The sequence below is a fragment of the Xenopus tropicalis genome, chromosome 10 (genome assembly GCF_000004195.4).
Source record: "Xenopus tropicalis strain Nigerian chromosome 10, UCB_Xtro_10.0, whole genome shotgun sequence".
NCBI lineage: Eukaryota > Metazoa > Chordata > Amphibia > Anura > Pipidae > Xenopus > Xenopus tropicalis.
Window position 1 is genome coordinate 39,848,198 of NC_030686.2, and position 15,678 is coordinate 39,863,875.

Below are 15,678 nucleotides of genomic sequence, written 5' to 3' on the forward strand. Positions count from 1 at the left end.
TGAAGAGACCCTGGAATGAATATACTGCATTTTTATGGGCAAAAATTAGAAATCAGGTTAAAAAAAAAAGGGACACTAATTGAAATCAGGAGTCAAAATTTTGCAACCCCCCCCCCCCCTTCCTTTCCTCACCTTGTAATAAGATAAGTCAATTATCAATAGATGCATGCTGCATGGCTGCACATAAATCAGTTCAGCCTGCAGCATGTGTCTAAACAAATAGCTAATTAGCCATGCAGGATGTGGGTTCAATATATAGCCAGTATTAAAGGGACTATGTGCCTAGGTTATTACCATTGCCAGACTGACTAGAGTTATTTAAAAAAAATGAAGTTCAGAATGTTTACTGCAGTGTGCCCAGTGAATTATTGCTAACTCATTGCCTGTAACAGCCTGCAACAAATTCTCATGATGCCTAAAGTTAAAGTTGTAAGTGCTGAGAATGAACTTTACATTGCTCATAAGAAGAGCTTGCCGCAATTGAAACTTGTATTGGTTTCTGTTGTATGTTTGGTGTCTGCTACCGCCAGGCGCGGATTTGTGGCGAGGCCACAAAGGCCCGGGCCTAGGGCGACAAAAATTTTAGGGGCGGTATGCTGCCCCGCTGCAACAAAATTTTGACATTATGCTCCCATACGGAGCAATGGGGACATCTCCCCACTGCTCCATATGGGAGTCTCCCTGTGCTTTTGGGCTGCTCTAGCTCCAATAACACAGGGGTTTTGACTGCAATGACATTGTATCCTAGTGTTGGCACTTTGACCTAACTTTGGAACCTCCCATTGATTGTAACTTTCCTTCTTTAATTTTAACAAAATATGTCCTTGGTAAGCCTGTGCTAGAATGCCTATTTGTATGGTGCAGGAATGTATATTAAAAATAAATATAGTTTCACGGAAAGAAAGGGTCATTTTTCCCCTTTATAAAGCACTAATAAGACCCAGTCTAGAATATACAATGTGGTTTTGATCTCCAGTGCTTAAATGGCATATTATTAATTTAGAGAAATTCCAAAGAAGAGCAGCTGAGCTGATAAAGAGAATGGAAAGTCTCAGTTATGAAAAAAGTTTGGCAATGCTGAAATCGGCTATACTGGGTAAGAGGCACTATAGGCTAATGAGATTATATGAAGGTGGAAAAAAGCTGATCCAAGCAAATCCACACCCATGTGCTCCTTGCGGTAAGTGTATTGGCCGGTACTGTGCCGGCCACTGTGCAGTTGTGCCGTTGGCATCGCTAGTGCAAGGAGCGCTTACAGCACTATAAAAGTTTACATTTTAATGTAAAAAACAGAATTTCGGCCCTGGTATCCTGTGAGGCTTTATCACCTAAGGTAAGATTCTCATCTTCCTTCCAGGCCTTGGAACTTTACATGTCTGTTTTTCAACCTAAATTACTATGCTACCGATATAAAATAACTACGTATGCAAAACAATTTGTAGTCATTTTTATGTATTTTTTTTTAATAATACAGAGGCCACTCTATAAAATACTAAAATGTTTGGTAATATGTTATCTGGCTCCCTGTTCTTTGCACCTTCAATTGGAGTTGGAAGCAATAAGCACAGTTTCCTAGCACTGAACTAGTATGTCCTTTATTCTCATGTCTGATTTGAGTATCATATAATGAAGAAAAAAAATGACATAATTATCTCTATATGTAGGATAAAAGGAAGATGCCTGACACCGTGCTTTCAATCAGAATTCTCATTGGTCACTTCTTTTGCACTTATAATGAGGATTTTAGTCAGAATGTTCAGTGAATTTTCTTGTATCTATATTTACGCTTTTCCACAACTTCTACAGCAAAATTAGGGGGAGCAGTGGGACAGTCTTAAGATTGGGTTAACAACCCCTTGAACCTTTATACATTCTGTCCTTGGTTGGTTTTACCCACACCAAGGGGCCTATTCATTAAAGTACGAGTTCAAATCCAGAAATGGGAAAAATTTGGATTAAATATGATTTCTGATGATCGCAAATATCACGAAAATGCTTACGAAAATATCGTATTGGCGATCCGAAAGTCATTAAATTTTCGTATCCGAATGATTGTAAACGGCTGTAAAACCTTTCTGACTTTGATCCTTCTGTGCATGATTTTGAAAGCCTCCCATAGGACTCAATGGCACAGCTCCAACCTGACCCAAGGAAAGTCTCCCATAGGGCTCAATGGCACTCTGCAGCTCCAACCCGGCCCAAGGAAAGTCTCCCATAGGGCTCAATGGCACTCTGCAGCTCCAACCTGACCCAAGGAAAGCCTCCCATAGGGCTCAATGGCACAGCTCCAACCTGACCCAAGGAAAGTCACGATACCGAAGCTTGAATGAATCCTAAACTTTCGTACTCGGCGCGACAATACCATTTTGTCGCACTAATTTTGTCGCAAAGTACGAAAAAGTTATGAAAAATACGAAAAAGTCATGCAAATATACAAAAAAGTATATTTCATACCTGTAGTACTTTAATGAATAGGCCCCCTAGTAGCAAAGGGGGCTATTTTATTTGTGACGACGGATAATGTGCATTTGTACCTCAGCCATGGATAAAGGTGGCCACACACGTGCCGATCTGGCGATGTTTTGTGCGACCATCGGTCACACAAAACATTGTCAGATCCGCCACACACTGTCAGGGCTGAAACAGCAGATAAGGAGGTAGAAACAATAGGATTTCTACCTCCTTCTGTCGATTCAGCCCTGACGGCAGATTTTGGTCAGGCGCCTTCTATGGCGCCCGATCAAAATCTTTTAACCAGTCCGATCGGCGAGTCGACCGATATCAGCAGCTTCCTGCAATATCGGTCAACTCGACAACATGCCATACACGCACCGAATATCGTATGATAGTATCAGTGCGTGTATGGCCAGCTTAAGTCTGCTCTGGCACTTGTGCCGATTTGTAGACAAAGGGGCAGATTTATCAAAATGTGAAATTAGAATCCACTTCATAAAAATTCACCCACTTTCTATTCATTCCTATGGGATTTTAAGAAGTGTATTTATCATGGGGTGAAAGTTTGAACTCACCATTTGATTAATACATTTCTAAGAATCGCATAGGAATGAATAGAACATAAGTGAGTTTTTATGCATTAAGATATTTCGATAAATCTGCCCCAAAGTCTTCTGCACGGTTTTAATTAAATACAACTTATTTTATAATTTCCTATTTATTGACTGCTCTACGTGTTTAGGGGGAAAAAAAAAAAGAGAGGCGCAGAAACTATTGCGCATTCCCGGGCAATCTTCCGCCACACCCACTAAGCTTACACCACGCCCCCGTAGTTGATAAATGTAGGTGCCGTGGGTCGTGGCGTCACTCTGCTGTGTTTAGAGCTTGAGTGTGAGACAACAGTCGCCATGCCGCGGGTGTATATCGGAAGGCTCGGCTACCACGTACGGGAGAAGGATATCCAGCGGTTCTTCGGGGGCTATGGGAAGCTACTAGAGGTTGACTTAAAGAACGGGTGAGTTGTTAACCACACGCACATATAGTGATTGTTCCCCGGCGGTAGCGCGCAATGCTCTGGCGAGAGTGCGCAGTGGGCGCCATTTTGTTCTGCATGTAGTGGGGGAGTGCGTAGGAGTGTTGTACTTGGAAAGTTCTCCTTTAGCAGGTGAATAGGGATGAGGTGCCAGCATCGGCAAGGCAGTGGGAAAGGTGGGAGGCCGCCCCGTTAGGCGAGGGAGCCGGGCTGCGTGGCTAAGGCTGGGGCTCGAAATGGCGGACTTGCTGCGGCCTTACACGTGATTGGGGCAGGGGCTCCTATTGGCTCAGCGGCTTTTGTTGTGGGCGACGCGTATCTCGCCCATGTGCCTCATGCGATTTTACTCGCACTCCGACACTTTGCAGCTGTTCTGCGGCCTTTGTACGTGTGTTGGCTTTTGTACATTAAACTGGAGGCCCAGTGGGTGCGCATCCCTCACATGTGCTGCATACTCAGTGCTTCTTATTGGGAGTGCCCTGTGGCCTTATGGGAAGGATGTGAGCCTGTAATGGCCCCGTAGGGTGCCAGGGGGTATTCTGGGCTTACAGGGAAGGTTAGGTGTCCGTAGGCTTCACAATTAATATAAAAAAAACAACAAAACACAAATACAAGAGTATTGTAGAAATGATACCTATATAGGTATCATTTCTACAATACTCTTGTATTTGTGTTTTGTTGTGTTTTTATTATTATTTTTGACACTGACTAACACCGTACTACAGTTTTTGTCTTAGGGTTCACTCAATTCACGTAAGAACATAGCGGTGTCCAATGCTGGTCCATTTGTTACAGACAACTACCGTCCAGCCTCATATGGTTAAAAAAAGTACCATCTTGTCTAGTTCAGTGGCCCATCAGCCTAGGGGTTTATTGTTCCATTGTGCAGGGGTGGGATGGAGCCAGGGGGCTGGGGGAGGCACTCCATGCTTTCGCTAGTCACTGCTCCTAATGTGAGAATGGACCTGGGTATTTATATTGTGATGTTTAACATAACATTATATTTAGTAGTTAGGTACACTGCTGTTTAAATGGCAGACATGCCGGCCTACCATGCCTGTAGCCACTCACCCTGGTCCCTTAAGGCAATCACCTAAAATACGGCCCAAGTCTTTCCTGAGAATGAGCCCTGCCACATGTGATTCTTGTAGGGAAAAATGGAGATATCTTGAAACGTTGAATTTAGATGGCATGTATGATGCCTTTACGGTCTCTGGCACATGAGGAGATTTGTTGCCGGCGATTTTTAAAAGCAGTTTGGCGACAAGACGCCAATGCTAAACCAGCGTCAACCCACGTGAAATCTCTTCGTGTGTATTGTCATGGCGACTTGTCACCAAAGCGCCGGGGGGGGGGGACACAGGCGACAAATTTCCTCGTGTGCCAGAGCCCTAAGGGGCAAGCACAGTTGTTAGGTAACACCTCAGACAGGCTGGGTCTCCTGGCCCTGGTAGTATTCTAGTGATTTCCTTGCTGCCATTTTACTTTCCTGGGGTCTTTATTGTTGCGCTGGGCTAGTAGAATTTCCCACAGCAATATTGTTTGTCAGGCTAGAGTTCTAGTGCAGGGCTAGTTCAATCCATTGTTACTTTACTGATTTGAATATACTAATCTCAACTTGTTTGACATATTTTTCAGGTATGGCTTTGTGGAGTTTGAGGACTCGAGGGATGCTGATGACGCAGTGTACGAGCTAAATGGCAAAGATCTATGTGGCGAGCGTGTGATTGTAGAGCATGCCCGGGGTCCACGGCGAGACCGGGATGGATACGGCTATGGAAGTCGCAGTAAGCATTGTAGTCCTGGGTAGCAGCAACTTGAGACCTCTTTGCATTTCACTTCAAATACTGGGATTCTTTCTGTTGAAACTGAGGCCAGAAGTAGGGGTTTAATTTCTGTGAGCCCTCCGCCTCTTTGTGGGAAACACATTGTGACCAACTTTACCTTCCAGACAGGACCCCCATCAGTAATCATGGGGCCCCGTGCTACTTAGTTCCCCCCCCCCCCCCCCAAGGAACTGCAGTTAGCTCATATGTCACCTGAGCAGTGGGCTGTGGCAACAATTAGAATAGGGTCCCTACTGGTCCTAATTTGTGCATGAAAAGGGTGTTCCTAATTTGCCCAAAACAACCCACAATTTGCTCTTTTGGCCCCCCTCTGCCATTGGGATATTGATAGGAGGAGTGCCCTGTGTCCCCCAGATGGCGGCCCTGCTTCCAGGGTTTAGGTCCTGTGTTTAACCTGTTTTTTGTTGCCTGACAACACGCAGAGTTACATGGGTCGGCTCTCAACTCAATAACATAAGTTAAAGCATCGGCAGACAATTAAAGCAGACTTTGACCCAACTTTATATTAAGAATATTTAGCTCTTAATATACAATTTAAATCCATAGGGATGTCTCCTTTTATAAAGTTAGGCGTATTGGACTGGAAACATAACAGCAGTTCTTCAGTTTGTACCCTTTTTTGGGCCTTTGCCCTGTAACACTTCTTTCATTAATTTATAGCACAACTTTACATTACTGGTACTGCACTTATAGCAATGTGTAAAAAAAAAAAAAATGTTGGCAGAAGAGATTAATTGGGAATATAAGGTTGGATGTTACCTGGAAATAAATATATACAGCTTTATTTTTCATTGGCTTTTATCTTACCTCTCAATCCAATATTGGAAAGTTAACCAGGAATGTATGTGTTCTTGGTAGACTGGTCAAATCAAATGCATATGGGTTCAGTATTGGTTGAGACATTAGTTTTTCTAAGGGGTTGTTTGTCTTTGAGTTAACTTTTGGTATCCTGTGGAGTGTAATATCCTGAGACAGTAGCAGCTGTAAAAAATGTTTGTTTCAGTTTGGATTTTCAGCAGCTATCTGGTTGCTACGGTCTAAGCTACCTTAACAACCAGAGTTGTTTGAATGAGACTGGAATATGAATAGGGAGGGCCTGAATAGAAAGATAAGTTATACAAAGTAGCATTACGTTTAGGGCAATGTTTTTTGGCTGCTGGGGTCGGTGGCCCACATTAGAAAACTGGAAAGAGTCAGAAGGAGGATCATTTAAAAACTATTAATATTAAACAAGGACCATTAATGTTACAATTGGCTATTCTGTAACATACTGTAAGTTAACTTAAAGGTGAGCCACCCCTTTAAATCACAAGGAGAGTGGTAAGATAAAAGAGAGCTTTCATTTTACAGAGGACAGACACCGATTAAGTTGACCCTTTTTGACATGAGGCCAAGTCTTAATGCTGCTCTTACCCATGCGCTGATGTGAGCGCCTTAGCAGGCAGTCTGTTACTGTAAATCAGCCCTTGGGGCAAACTCTCCCATCACCATACATTCACTGAGCTGCTTAGGGCTGTGTGGGACAGTTTGTTTGTTTTGTGGGGGAGGGACATGGTGTTTTGGTGTACGGAAATAATTGTCATGTTTAACTTGTATATTCTTAACCTTTTTGCATGTCGAATTCCAAAATCCATTTTTAACAGTCCTTGATGTTTCAATTTGAAAGAGACCAGTGGGGGCTGAGACCATTGAGGCTTAAGATGACTGCCTTTCCTGGTTGGCCTTTCCAAACATTGTGTGACCCTTGCCCTATGACCCTTTGGCTGACCTTACCGGAAGCCATGACGACAGCAGCCTATTGCCATTAGACGCAGGGTGATGGTGAGGATTCCAAGGGTTAGACCAAATCGGATTTAATCTAAAATAGGTGACATCCCATGAGTGTGTTCCAAAAGCAGTCTGTTATACCTCCTGCCTTAATGTAAACAGTGACTGGCATCTCATGTAACAATCCTGTATAGAAATGCATGTAAATTTCATAATGCCATACAGTTGTCTAAACCGTGTAATAAAATGCTGTGGGTAGAGGTTGGCCGAGTGCATTCACAGAGCAGACCATTTTGAAAAAACAGCAGTGTGAAGTCTATAACACCACATCTCTGCTGCTCATTCGCCAGAGTCACGGCATGAAAGGAGGTTTTTTTTAATGTAAGATTTGCAAGTTTTCCTTACGTAAAGCCCTCCCACAGATTTAGATAGTCTGCATGTGGGTAAGTTTGGGCACTGATTACATTTTCTATGTGCAATGAAGGTGGATACAGGAACCAGAGATCTGGCAGGGACAAGTATGGTCCCCCTGTGCGCACAGAATTCAGACTTATCGTGGAAAACCTCTCCAGCAGATGCAGCTGGCAAGATCTCAAGGTGAGTAAGCAGGCGTGTGAGAAAATAAAAGCTTGGCCATGCCGGGCAGATTTAAGCAGCTGATTCAGCCTCTTTAGACTGTCGGCAGCTTATCTGCCTGTTTGTGGGCTTTTGCCAACTTCCTCGACGACAGATACCTATAAGATTTTAAAAGCTTGTTTTGCCTTCAGAGGTATCCATTATGATCCAATGGCAAACAATGGTATCCACTTATTTGGCTCTGCATGTAGATTGCCAAATTGGGCAAAGATCTTTTCATTTAGATTTAAGGTGGCCACACACGTGGCGATTTGCGATCTTTCGTGCAACCATCGGTTGCACGAAAGATCGTTCAATCGGCCACTAACGTTTAGGGCTGAAACAGCAGATAAGGAGGTAGAAACAATAGGATTTCTATCTCCTTCTGCCGATTCAGCCCTGAAGGCAGATTTTGCTCAGGCGCCTTCTATGGCGCCCGATCAAAATATTTTAACCTGCCCGATCGGCGAGTCGACAGATATCAGCAGCCTCCTGCGATATCGGTCGACTTGCCATACACGCACCAAATTTTGTATGAAACGAGGTTTCGTACGATATTATCGGTGCGTGTATGGCCAGCTTTAGTGACCTCATTAGGTGCAGATCTTTGTATATGGGCCATGTTTAGCCTTCTCTACATCTTCCCTGTTTTCTTCTGGAGCGAACTACTGAGTTTGAGTATGCATAGAGGGAAACAAACTTAATTAGACTTGTAATTAACTGATTAGAAACTACTGAGATGCCTAAGGTTATATATACCAGGTGGCATTGGCAGGTTCAAGCATTTCTCCAAACAGCTCAATCCATCTGGTGTTACATCAGCCTAAAAGCATGCAGTTATGTGTTCTTTCTATTTCATGTCCTGTTCTGAATTGTCTTCAACACAGCTGCCAAGTGTCACTTGAAAGTTCCAATGCTCATCCAGTGACGAGCCTTGGGGTAGAAGAGCACACAGCCATTTAATGCATTTTACAGCCCATGAGATTAATAGCTTAGTTACCTGAAAATGCTTTTAGTTGCTTCCAACTAACTTCAGCAGCTAATGCCTGAAATTGTTACTGTTCTGTAGAGTGTAGTTTATTAATCAGGATAGGAGGGTTTATGGATCTGTATATCTCTAGTTTGTAAGCATTTTAATTAATGTATTAAACTTACTATTGCTTTTTAAAATAAAGGATTTTTTTTAAAATCAGGGCATTGCAAGATGTCCCAAATATTTGTTGTAACTGTGCTGACTTGACTCTCTCGGCTTAGGATTTCATGAGGCAGGCAGGCGAGGTGACATACGCTGATGCACATAAGGAGCGGGCCAATGAGGGGGTTATTGAGTTCAGGTCTTACTCTGATATGAAGAGAGCTATGGAAAAGTTGGATGGCACGGAGATAAATGGGCGCAGAATCCGGCTGGTGGAAGGAAAAGCTCGTCACAGGAGGTCTTATTCTGGCAGCCGCTCCAGGTAATTTATAAGACTTTATATACCTCTTGGTTTGCCTTTTGTAATTGTTGATTTTGAGGTTCCATTTTGGCAATTAAAACTACAGGTTAAATGTACTTAAATGCATTTTTACATTTAAATAAACCGTACCGCCAACAAAGTGTAACTAAAATATTATATACATTCTCAATATTCAGTGATAGTTAAAGGAGACATATTGGATAAATGGGAAAAACCCTAATTTTGTAGGCAATTATGAATAATATCCGGTGCTGGTTTCCCTTTGGGCTAAACATTAACCCTATCTGTAACAATGGCCCCTTAATTGGAGCTCCCTATAGATCCTCTCACTTCTCTGTCCAGTGTGAAATGAAGAGTGGGCGTGTCCGAACGGTCCCTGCCTGAAGCACCATAGGAGGGGGAGAGCCAATCACAGCCCTGCACTCACACAAGCACAGGCAGGCTTCAGTTCCCTATCAGGTCAGCCTAGCTGCTGATTGGTTCCTATCCTACAGTGCAGGGTACGGAGGGCCTCGGCTCCCCAGCTCATCCAGAGAATTCAGCCAGCAGGAAGTGGAACAGATGGGCGGGGCTAGTGGGGTTTGGGGGAATTTCTCAATAAATCAGTCAAACACAACATTTTTAAGCACAATCCTTCTATATCTAGAGGAGTATAATTCCCTGGTACATTCATAATTTTTATAGGATATGTCTCCTTTAATACAATGTCTGTTTATTGACCCTGCATTGCATAAGGGTTACACGGCCAACTTTTTACAGAAAGTAGTGTCACCTAAGACTTCATAACAATTCCACTTTTGTTTTTTGAACATTTGAAGTCCTTCCATTATTATTACCTAGTACGACTTCATAATCCTAAACACTATGTCTTCATAATCCTTTTCATGTAGATCACGCTCTCGTAGCAGGCGAAGATCACGCAGTAGGAGTAGGCAGCCCAGCCACAGCAGATCCAGGAGTCGATCTCACTCACCTGCCAAAAAAGGCCGCTCCCCTGCTAAAAAAAGCAGGTCTCATTCCCCTACAAAGAGCAGCCATTCACAGTCCCCTGGAAAGAGCCAGTCACGGTAGGTCTCTGTTTAATTTCTTTGTTGGGTTATTTAACCTCTATATCTTAACTGATTGGCATATTGAGTACCATGCAGTGATATGATTATATATTTTCTTAGGTCTAGATCAAGATCTAGAAGTAAAGAACGGGCAAGCAAGCCAAAATCTGAGCATGGTTCACGATCACGAAGCACATCCCGAGGAAAACAGGAGAGGTCTCGTAGTCGCTCCAAAGGCCTGGTTGAAAGGTCCCGCAGTAGATCAAAAGAAAATGAAGAAAGGTCTCGCAGTCGATCAAAAGGCATGGATGAAAGGTCTCGTAGTCGGTCAAAAACTCAGGATGAAAGATCACGCAGTCGGTCCAAAGCCAAGGATGACCGGTCTCGCAGTCGGTCCAAAGCCAAGGATGACCGGTCTCGCAGTCGGTCCAAAGCCAAGGATGACCGGTCTCGCAGTCGATCCAAAGCTAAGGATGACCGGTCTCGCAGTCGGTCCAAAGGAAAGGATGAACGGTCTCGCAGTCGGTCCAAAGCTAAGGATGAAAGTTCTTGCAGTCGGTCCAAAGACAACAGGGAAAGATCACTTAGTCCATCAAAGAGCAAGCATGACAGATCTCGTAGCCAAGGCAAGCATGAGAGGTCTGGCAGCCGATCAAAAAGCAAGCGTGATAGATCTGGTAGCCGGTCAAAGAGCAAGCAAGAAAGGTCTAGCAGTTGGTCAAAGAGCAAGGGGGAAAGGTCTAGCAGCCGGTCAAAATCCAAGCAGGAAAGATCACGTAGTAGGTCAAGGAGCAAACGAGAGAGATCCCGCAGCCGTTCCAGAGGCAAAAGAGAGAGATCCCGTAGTCATTCCAGAGGCAGAAGGGATAGTTCCGAAGGTCGCTCGAGTGCTAAAAGGGCAAGGTCTGCGCATAGTCGCTCCAGATCCCGTTCTCCACAGGAAAATGGAAAGGGAGGTGCAAGATCTCGCTCCCCGTCTCCCCTTCCAGTCTCTAGGAGCAAGGAGCGATCTCTCAGCCCTCTTCCTCGGGCTGCTTCAGCTTCCAGCTCTAGGTCTCGCTCTAGCTCACAAGAATAGGATACTGGCATGCAATGTCGGTAGATATGTCAAAGCCCAGTGCTAGAACTGTGGACCAACTAACACCTTGATGTATAAATGCAGTTCATTGTGCTTCAGTTAAACCTGTTCCTTTCAGTCAGGGATGGCTACACGCTAATTTTCATTGCATTGTTGAATCCTTTGCCTGAACAGGTCAAGCTGTTTTTTAAGGTATTGATTGTTGTGCTTTTGGGGGGGGGGGGGTTGTTTTCCCTTTTTGTTTTTTTACTCCCACCTGATGCCCCCTCTGGTACTAAGGAGGTGAAAGCATTTTATCCTAACACGACCTTTATAGAATAGGGCTTAGAGCTAATGACTGCCATTTAGGATAGAATGATACCCTGTTCTGAAGGTCACCCAGAATAATGCAATGCTGGGATTAACCCTTCGGGCTGCTAAACGTGGTGCATTCTGTACACGAAATTAAGATGCTAGTGATGAAATACCTGCTTATTTGCAAACTTGTTTGGCCCATAGGCCTTAACTTCAAATCCCAACTAGAGGACCCAGTCTGAGTTTTGAGGGCACCTTTTGTAGTTGCTTATCTTGCCATTCAGAGGGTTAATACATTTCCTATTAAGTTATAGCTGCTGACTTTGTAAATAAAGTGAAGGTTTGTATTTCTTAAGCAGGGCTTTTTTTTTTTTGTAGTTAAAAAATGGAACTACGTACTGAGCAGAGCAAATAAAACTGCTTTTCCAAGCATTCTGGTTTGTCAAGAATTCTATTTTGTTATGGCCACACCAAGGCCAAAGTCTCTGACCACCTGTCCAGCAGTGCAGTCACCTAAATCTTAGCCCACCTGTCAACAACCAAAGCAGCCCTAACCAGGCTAGGGGTCTGTTTTATTGGTAGGCCAGCAGTACCACACACATGCCAAACCCATTGATGTTTTTTTGTGGGGGGGGTTTTTTTTAGCTGAGCTTTTTTTTTTAATGGGGGTTAAATTTGTTATTGGAGCTCACAATTGGAATTACATACATGTGGCCAGCGTAAAGATGTGCTACAGATACTTGAGGGAAACTAGCGAGGCACAGGCAATATTTGACATTGCAGCGTTCCCACGATAGCTCGATTGATAGGCCATATAGTAAGTTTGTGCTGTCCAAAATTAGCTTAGTGCGCAAAATGCATCCTGTTTTTGGCAATTGTGTATTAAAATGATGGCCTCTGAGAAATTTGTGGAGCCATTGAGCAGTGTGGGGAACCACCAATTTTTTTTTTTTAATATAAGTGTGCTACAGATCAGGTTAATATGTCTAGTACCTGTATATTGTTTTGTTTAGGTGCATTAATAAAAGTTGTAAATGAAACCAACTCATGCAGATCTTTTATAGGTGGGGGATGAGGCTGTGTGCCTTACCCATCATGTCAGTCTGCACTATAATGTGGAACCTAAAGTAGATGATTGAGAGTAAGTCTTTTTGAAGGAAGGGGGGAGGATGTTTTTGATCTATATTTATATGCAAAACTCACTCCTGACTAAAGCCACACATGCAACTATATAATTGTGCGATTTTTGGACCATGTTATTGTCCCAATAACTTGCATTATAATGTGCACGATTGTGCAGGTTAGAAAATTTCGGTTAACGATATCCTCAGAACCTTCAATGCATTTCCAGGAAGTCACTTTTGTACAATTGGTGTCTGCCAAATATTTCACATTTAGAACATCCTCCGATTTCATCCTACAATTTTTTAGCTTGTCGCATTTAAACGTCCAAACAATAACGGAAGACCAAAATCTGGCCAGCTTTTGAGCACCACTTCAGATCACACTAAACGGCTGTAACCCACAATGGGTGTTCTTCCTGTTGCTTTAACACTAAGTACTGAAGAGTACTAGATGCTTAGAGCTTGGGAGTGTGATATCTAAGGTTGACACAGGCTGATCTAGGTGTCCATCAACCTGCAGGACCAATCCTCAGATATAGTACTGGGGTTCCTACCTCAGTGGCTGTCCCATTGTTCCAGTGGTTAGGGCACACAGCCAAATTTAAGGGTCATTAAAGATTTTCTGTGTCTGATCCCCAAGCCACATCATCCATAGTACATGGGTATTGGGAATGAGTATTAAGCAAATTCATCCTTGCTAGAAGTGCTTCAGATTTTGTTGTAGTATTGTCCTTGCCATAGTGGTGGCTTGTGCTCTGCCATTTTAAAGCAGTGTTAACTTTGCATGGCTTAATCTGCAAGCAGAGCTGGGAACACCTACATGAAATCTGGGAAGAAGAGTATTTAGCTCTGTTTAGCCACCATTTTGGTGTTTCAATAAATATTCAGCCTCTCTGGTGGTTCTTAACCTTAGAATTGTGCCACGTATGGTCTGCACCTGATTCATTTCCCACTGTGTAACCACTCAAGCACCCTATTTAACCTTTAGTTGCTTCTGTATTTGGAAATGGTAATGATCTGGGTTTACTGTAAACATGTTTATCTATGCACTTTGATCCTGGCAAGTAGTAATACTGTGTTCCCTGTTGTGGAAAGCTGGAAGCCATGCATGGCCCCTATTAGCAGGGCTAAGTGAAAGAACAATCAGACATGTTCACAACTTTTAACATAGTACAGGTACGGAATGTGTTATCCAGAAACCAGTTATCCAGTCATTTCTGAATTATGGGAAGACCATAACCTATAGACTTCACTGCAATCAAAAATGTAAAAACAGCACCTTGTACTTATCTCAGCTACTATATAATTAATCCTTATTGAAGGCAAAATCATGTTGGGTTTAATGTTTTTATCATTTTTTAGTAGACTTAAGGTATGGAGGTACAAATTACAGAATTGTGTTATCTAGAAACCTCCTGAGTGTTCTAGGTAACAAGTCCCATACCTGTAATTTAGGCTTAAAAAGGACACCAGTGAAACTTGTCTCAGTTGATGCAGAAGCTTTTTTAAGAAAAGAAAAAAAACTACCCTCTCTGAAGCTTTCGCCAGTTTGCCTCAGGAGGGGAATGAAATACGTTTTGACTCAGAGGACAATTGGACCAATTCTTGGATCATATGTACTTACCAAGTAATAGATCCGGTTGATGCAAAAGGGCCAGCTGTTACCGGATGTGGCTCATTCCTCTGCTGCTGTCCTCGTGGCATTAATAATGGATCATCTACAGTGTTGGCTGCTTTAGGGTAATGACACGATTTGTCCCCTGTGGGTAGATCTGTGCTACCGTGGGCAACTAATGTTCTGAAAATGCCATCGCCTTCTGTAACATAATTGCAGCAACAGACATTACTTATGGTGATATGACTTAATTGTGTGAAATTGCATTTCCTTGTTATTAAGTTGAATTTCCTCAGGGATTCTACTGTTACTAAAGGGGATCTTGTCTGCTGAGAATTACTTACCTATCGACACATCTGATATTACAGGAGCATGGAGTCTGCATCATTTTATTGCCAAGTGGTACTTGTGGCTGGCTTTGGCGTTAGGCTACCTCTTAATATTAAGAATGTAACTATTGATTGACCAGGCCTTTGTAATATGATGACCTATTGGGCTGATATAATTGTTTGACTATCGGGCCAACAAATGGATCATAACAGAGACTAATGCAGGCTTTTGGTTTTACTGTATGTGGGAAAAATTGTCAGGGAGCTCATCACCCCAATGCTGGGCCAAGGTTCCCACTTATACGTGGACAACTTTTATACCAGTATACCCTTGTTTAGAGCCCTCCACTATTCTGACAGCACAGCCAGGCACAACTAATAAAATGCTTGCCCAGGGAACTAATCAATAAACTAAAGTGTGGATACATATGCTCTGAGAAGCAATGAGCTCCTGGCAATAAAATATCATGATACCAAAATGTACTGATGCTTACTACCATCTGCAACACAGAAGCAGTTGTAGGGCCCATATTTCAAAGTGGCTGTGTAGCCAAGAGTACAGCAAACACATGGGTGGCATAGAAAAATGGATCAAATGCAAGACTATTAGAACGCCACCCGAAAGAGAAAGTCCTGGTATAAAAAAAAAAAATTTGTCAATTTACCTGATAGAAATGGCCCTTTACAATTACTACAATGTCAACAAGGCAGCAGCATCAGTCTCCAAATTATCCCTTTACAAGTACCAGCTGCAGTTGCTCCTTGCCTTGCTGTTTGAGGGTGTGGAAGAGGGCCTGCTGGAGAGAATGCTCGGCTGAGGGGGAAACACTTTGATTGATCAGATCCCGCCTACATCTAATAAACAGTATCCCCAGAGAGCCTGCAGTATGCTGGAAAAAGGGGGGTGAGATGGGATGCCTGGTACTACTGCCCCAAGTGCCCCAGCTGGTTGGCTTTATGTTTCAAGCCCATGGGAGCTGCCATTAGGCCCGACCCTCAAGCCAAGGGGAGCCACC

General features: G+C 43.2%; 1 protein-coding gene across 2 annotated transcripts; it reads left to right on the forward strand.

Annotated features, from left to right (window-relative positions):
* Window positions 1-3,311: 3,311 nt before the first annotated feature.
* On the forward strand, window positions 3,312-12,634 carry srsf6 (serine/arginine-rich splicing factor 6). Of its 2 annotated transcripts, XM_031894022.1 has the most exons (7): window positions 3,312-3,469; window positions 5,126-5,274; window positions 7,586-7,698; window positions 8,971-9,173; window positions 10,064-10,240; window positions 10,343-10,541; window positions 10,575-12,634. In XM_031894022.1, the coding sequence occupies exons 1-7, from the start codon at window positions 3,363-3,365 to the stop codon at window positions 11,298-11,300; spliced, it is 1,674 nt and encodes a 557-aa protein (XP_031749882.1). In that variant the 5' UTR covers window positions 3,312-3,362; the 3' UTR covers window positions 11,301-12,634.
* The last annotated feature ends 3,044 nt before the right edge of the window (window positions 12,635-15,678 follow it).

Bases quoted from the DNA above. Each gene is read 5' to 3' on its own strand.
- srsf6 (XM_031894022.1), top strand. From the start codon at position 3,363: ATGCCGCGGGTGTATATCGGAAGGCTCGGCTACCACGTACGGGAGAAG. The intron at 7,699-8,970 runs GTGAGTAAGCAG...CTCTCGGCTTAG, and splicing joins GCAGCTGGCAAGATCTCAAG to GATTTCATGAGGCAGGCAGG. The intron at 10,542-10,574 runs CGTAGTCGGTCA...GATGAAAGATCA, and splicing joins AAGGCATGGATGAAAGGTCT to CGCAGTCGGTCCAAAGCCAA.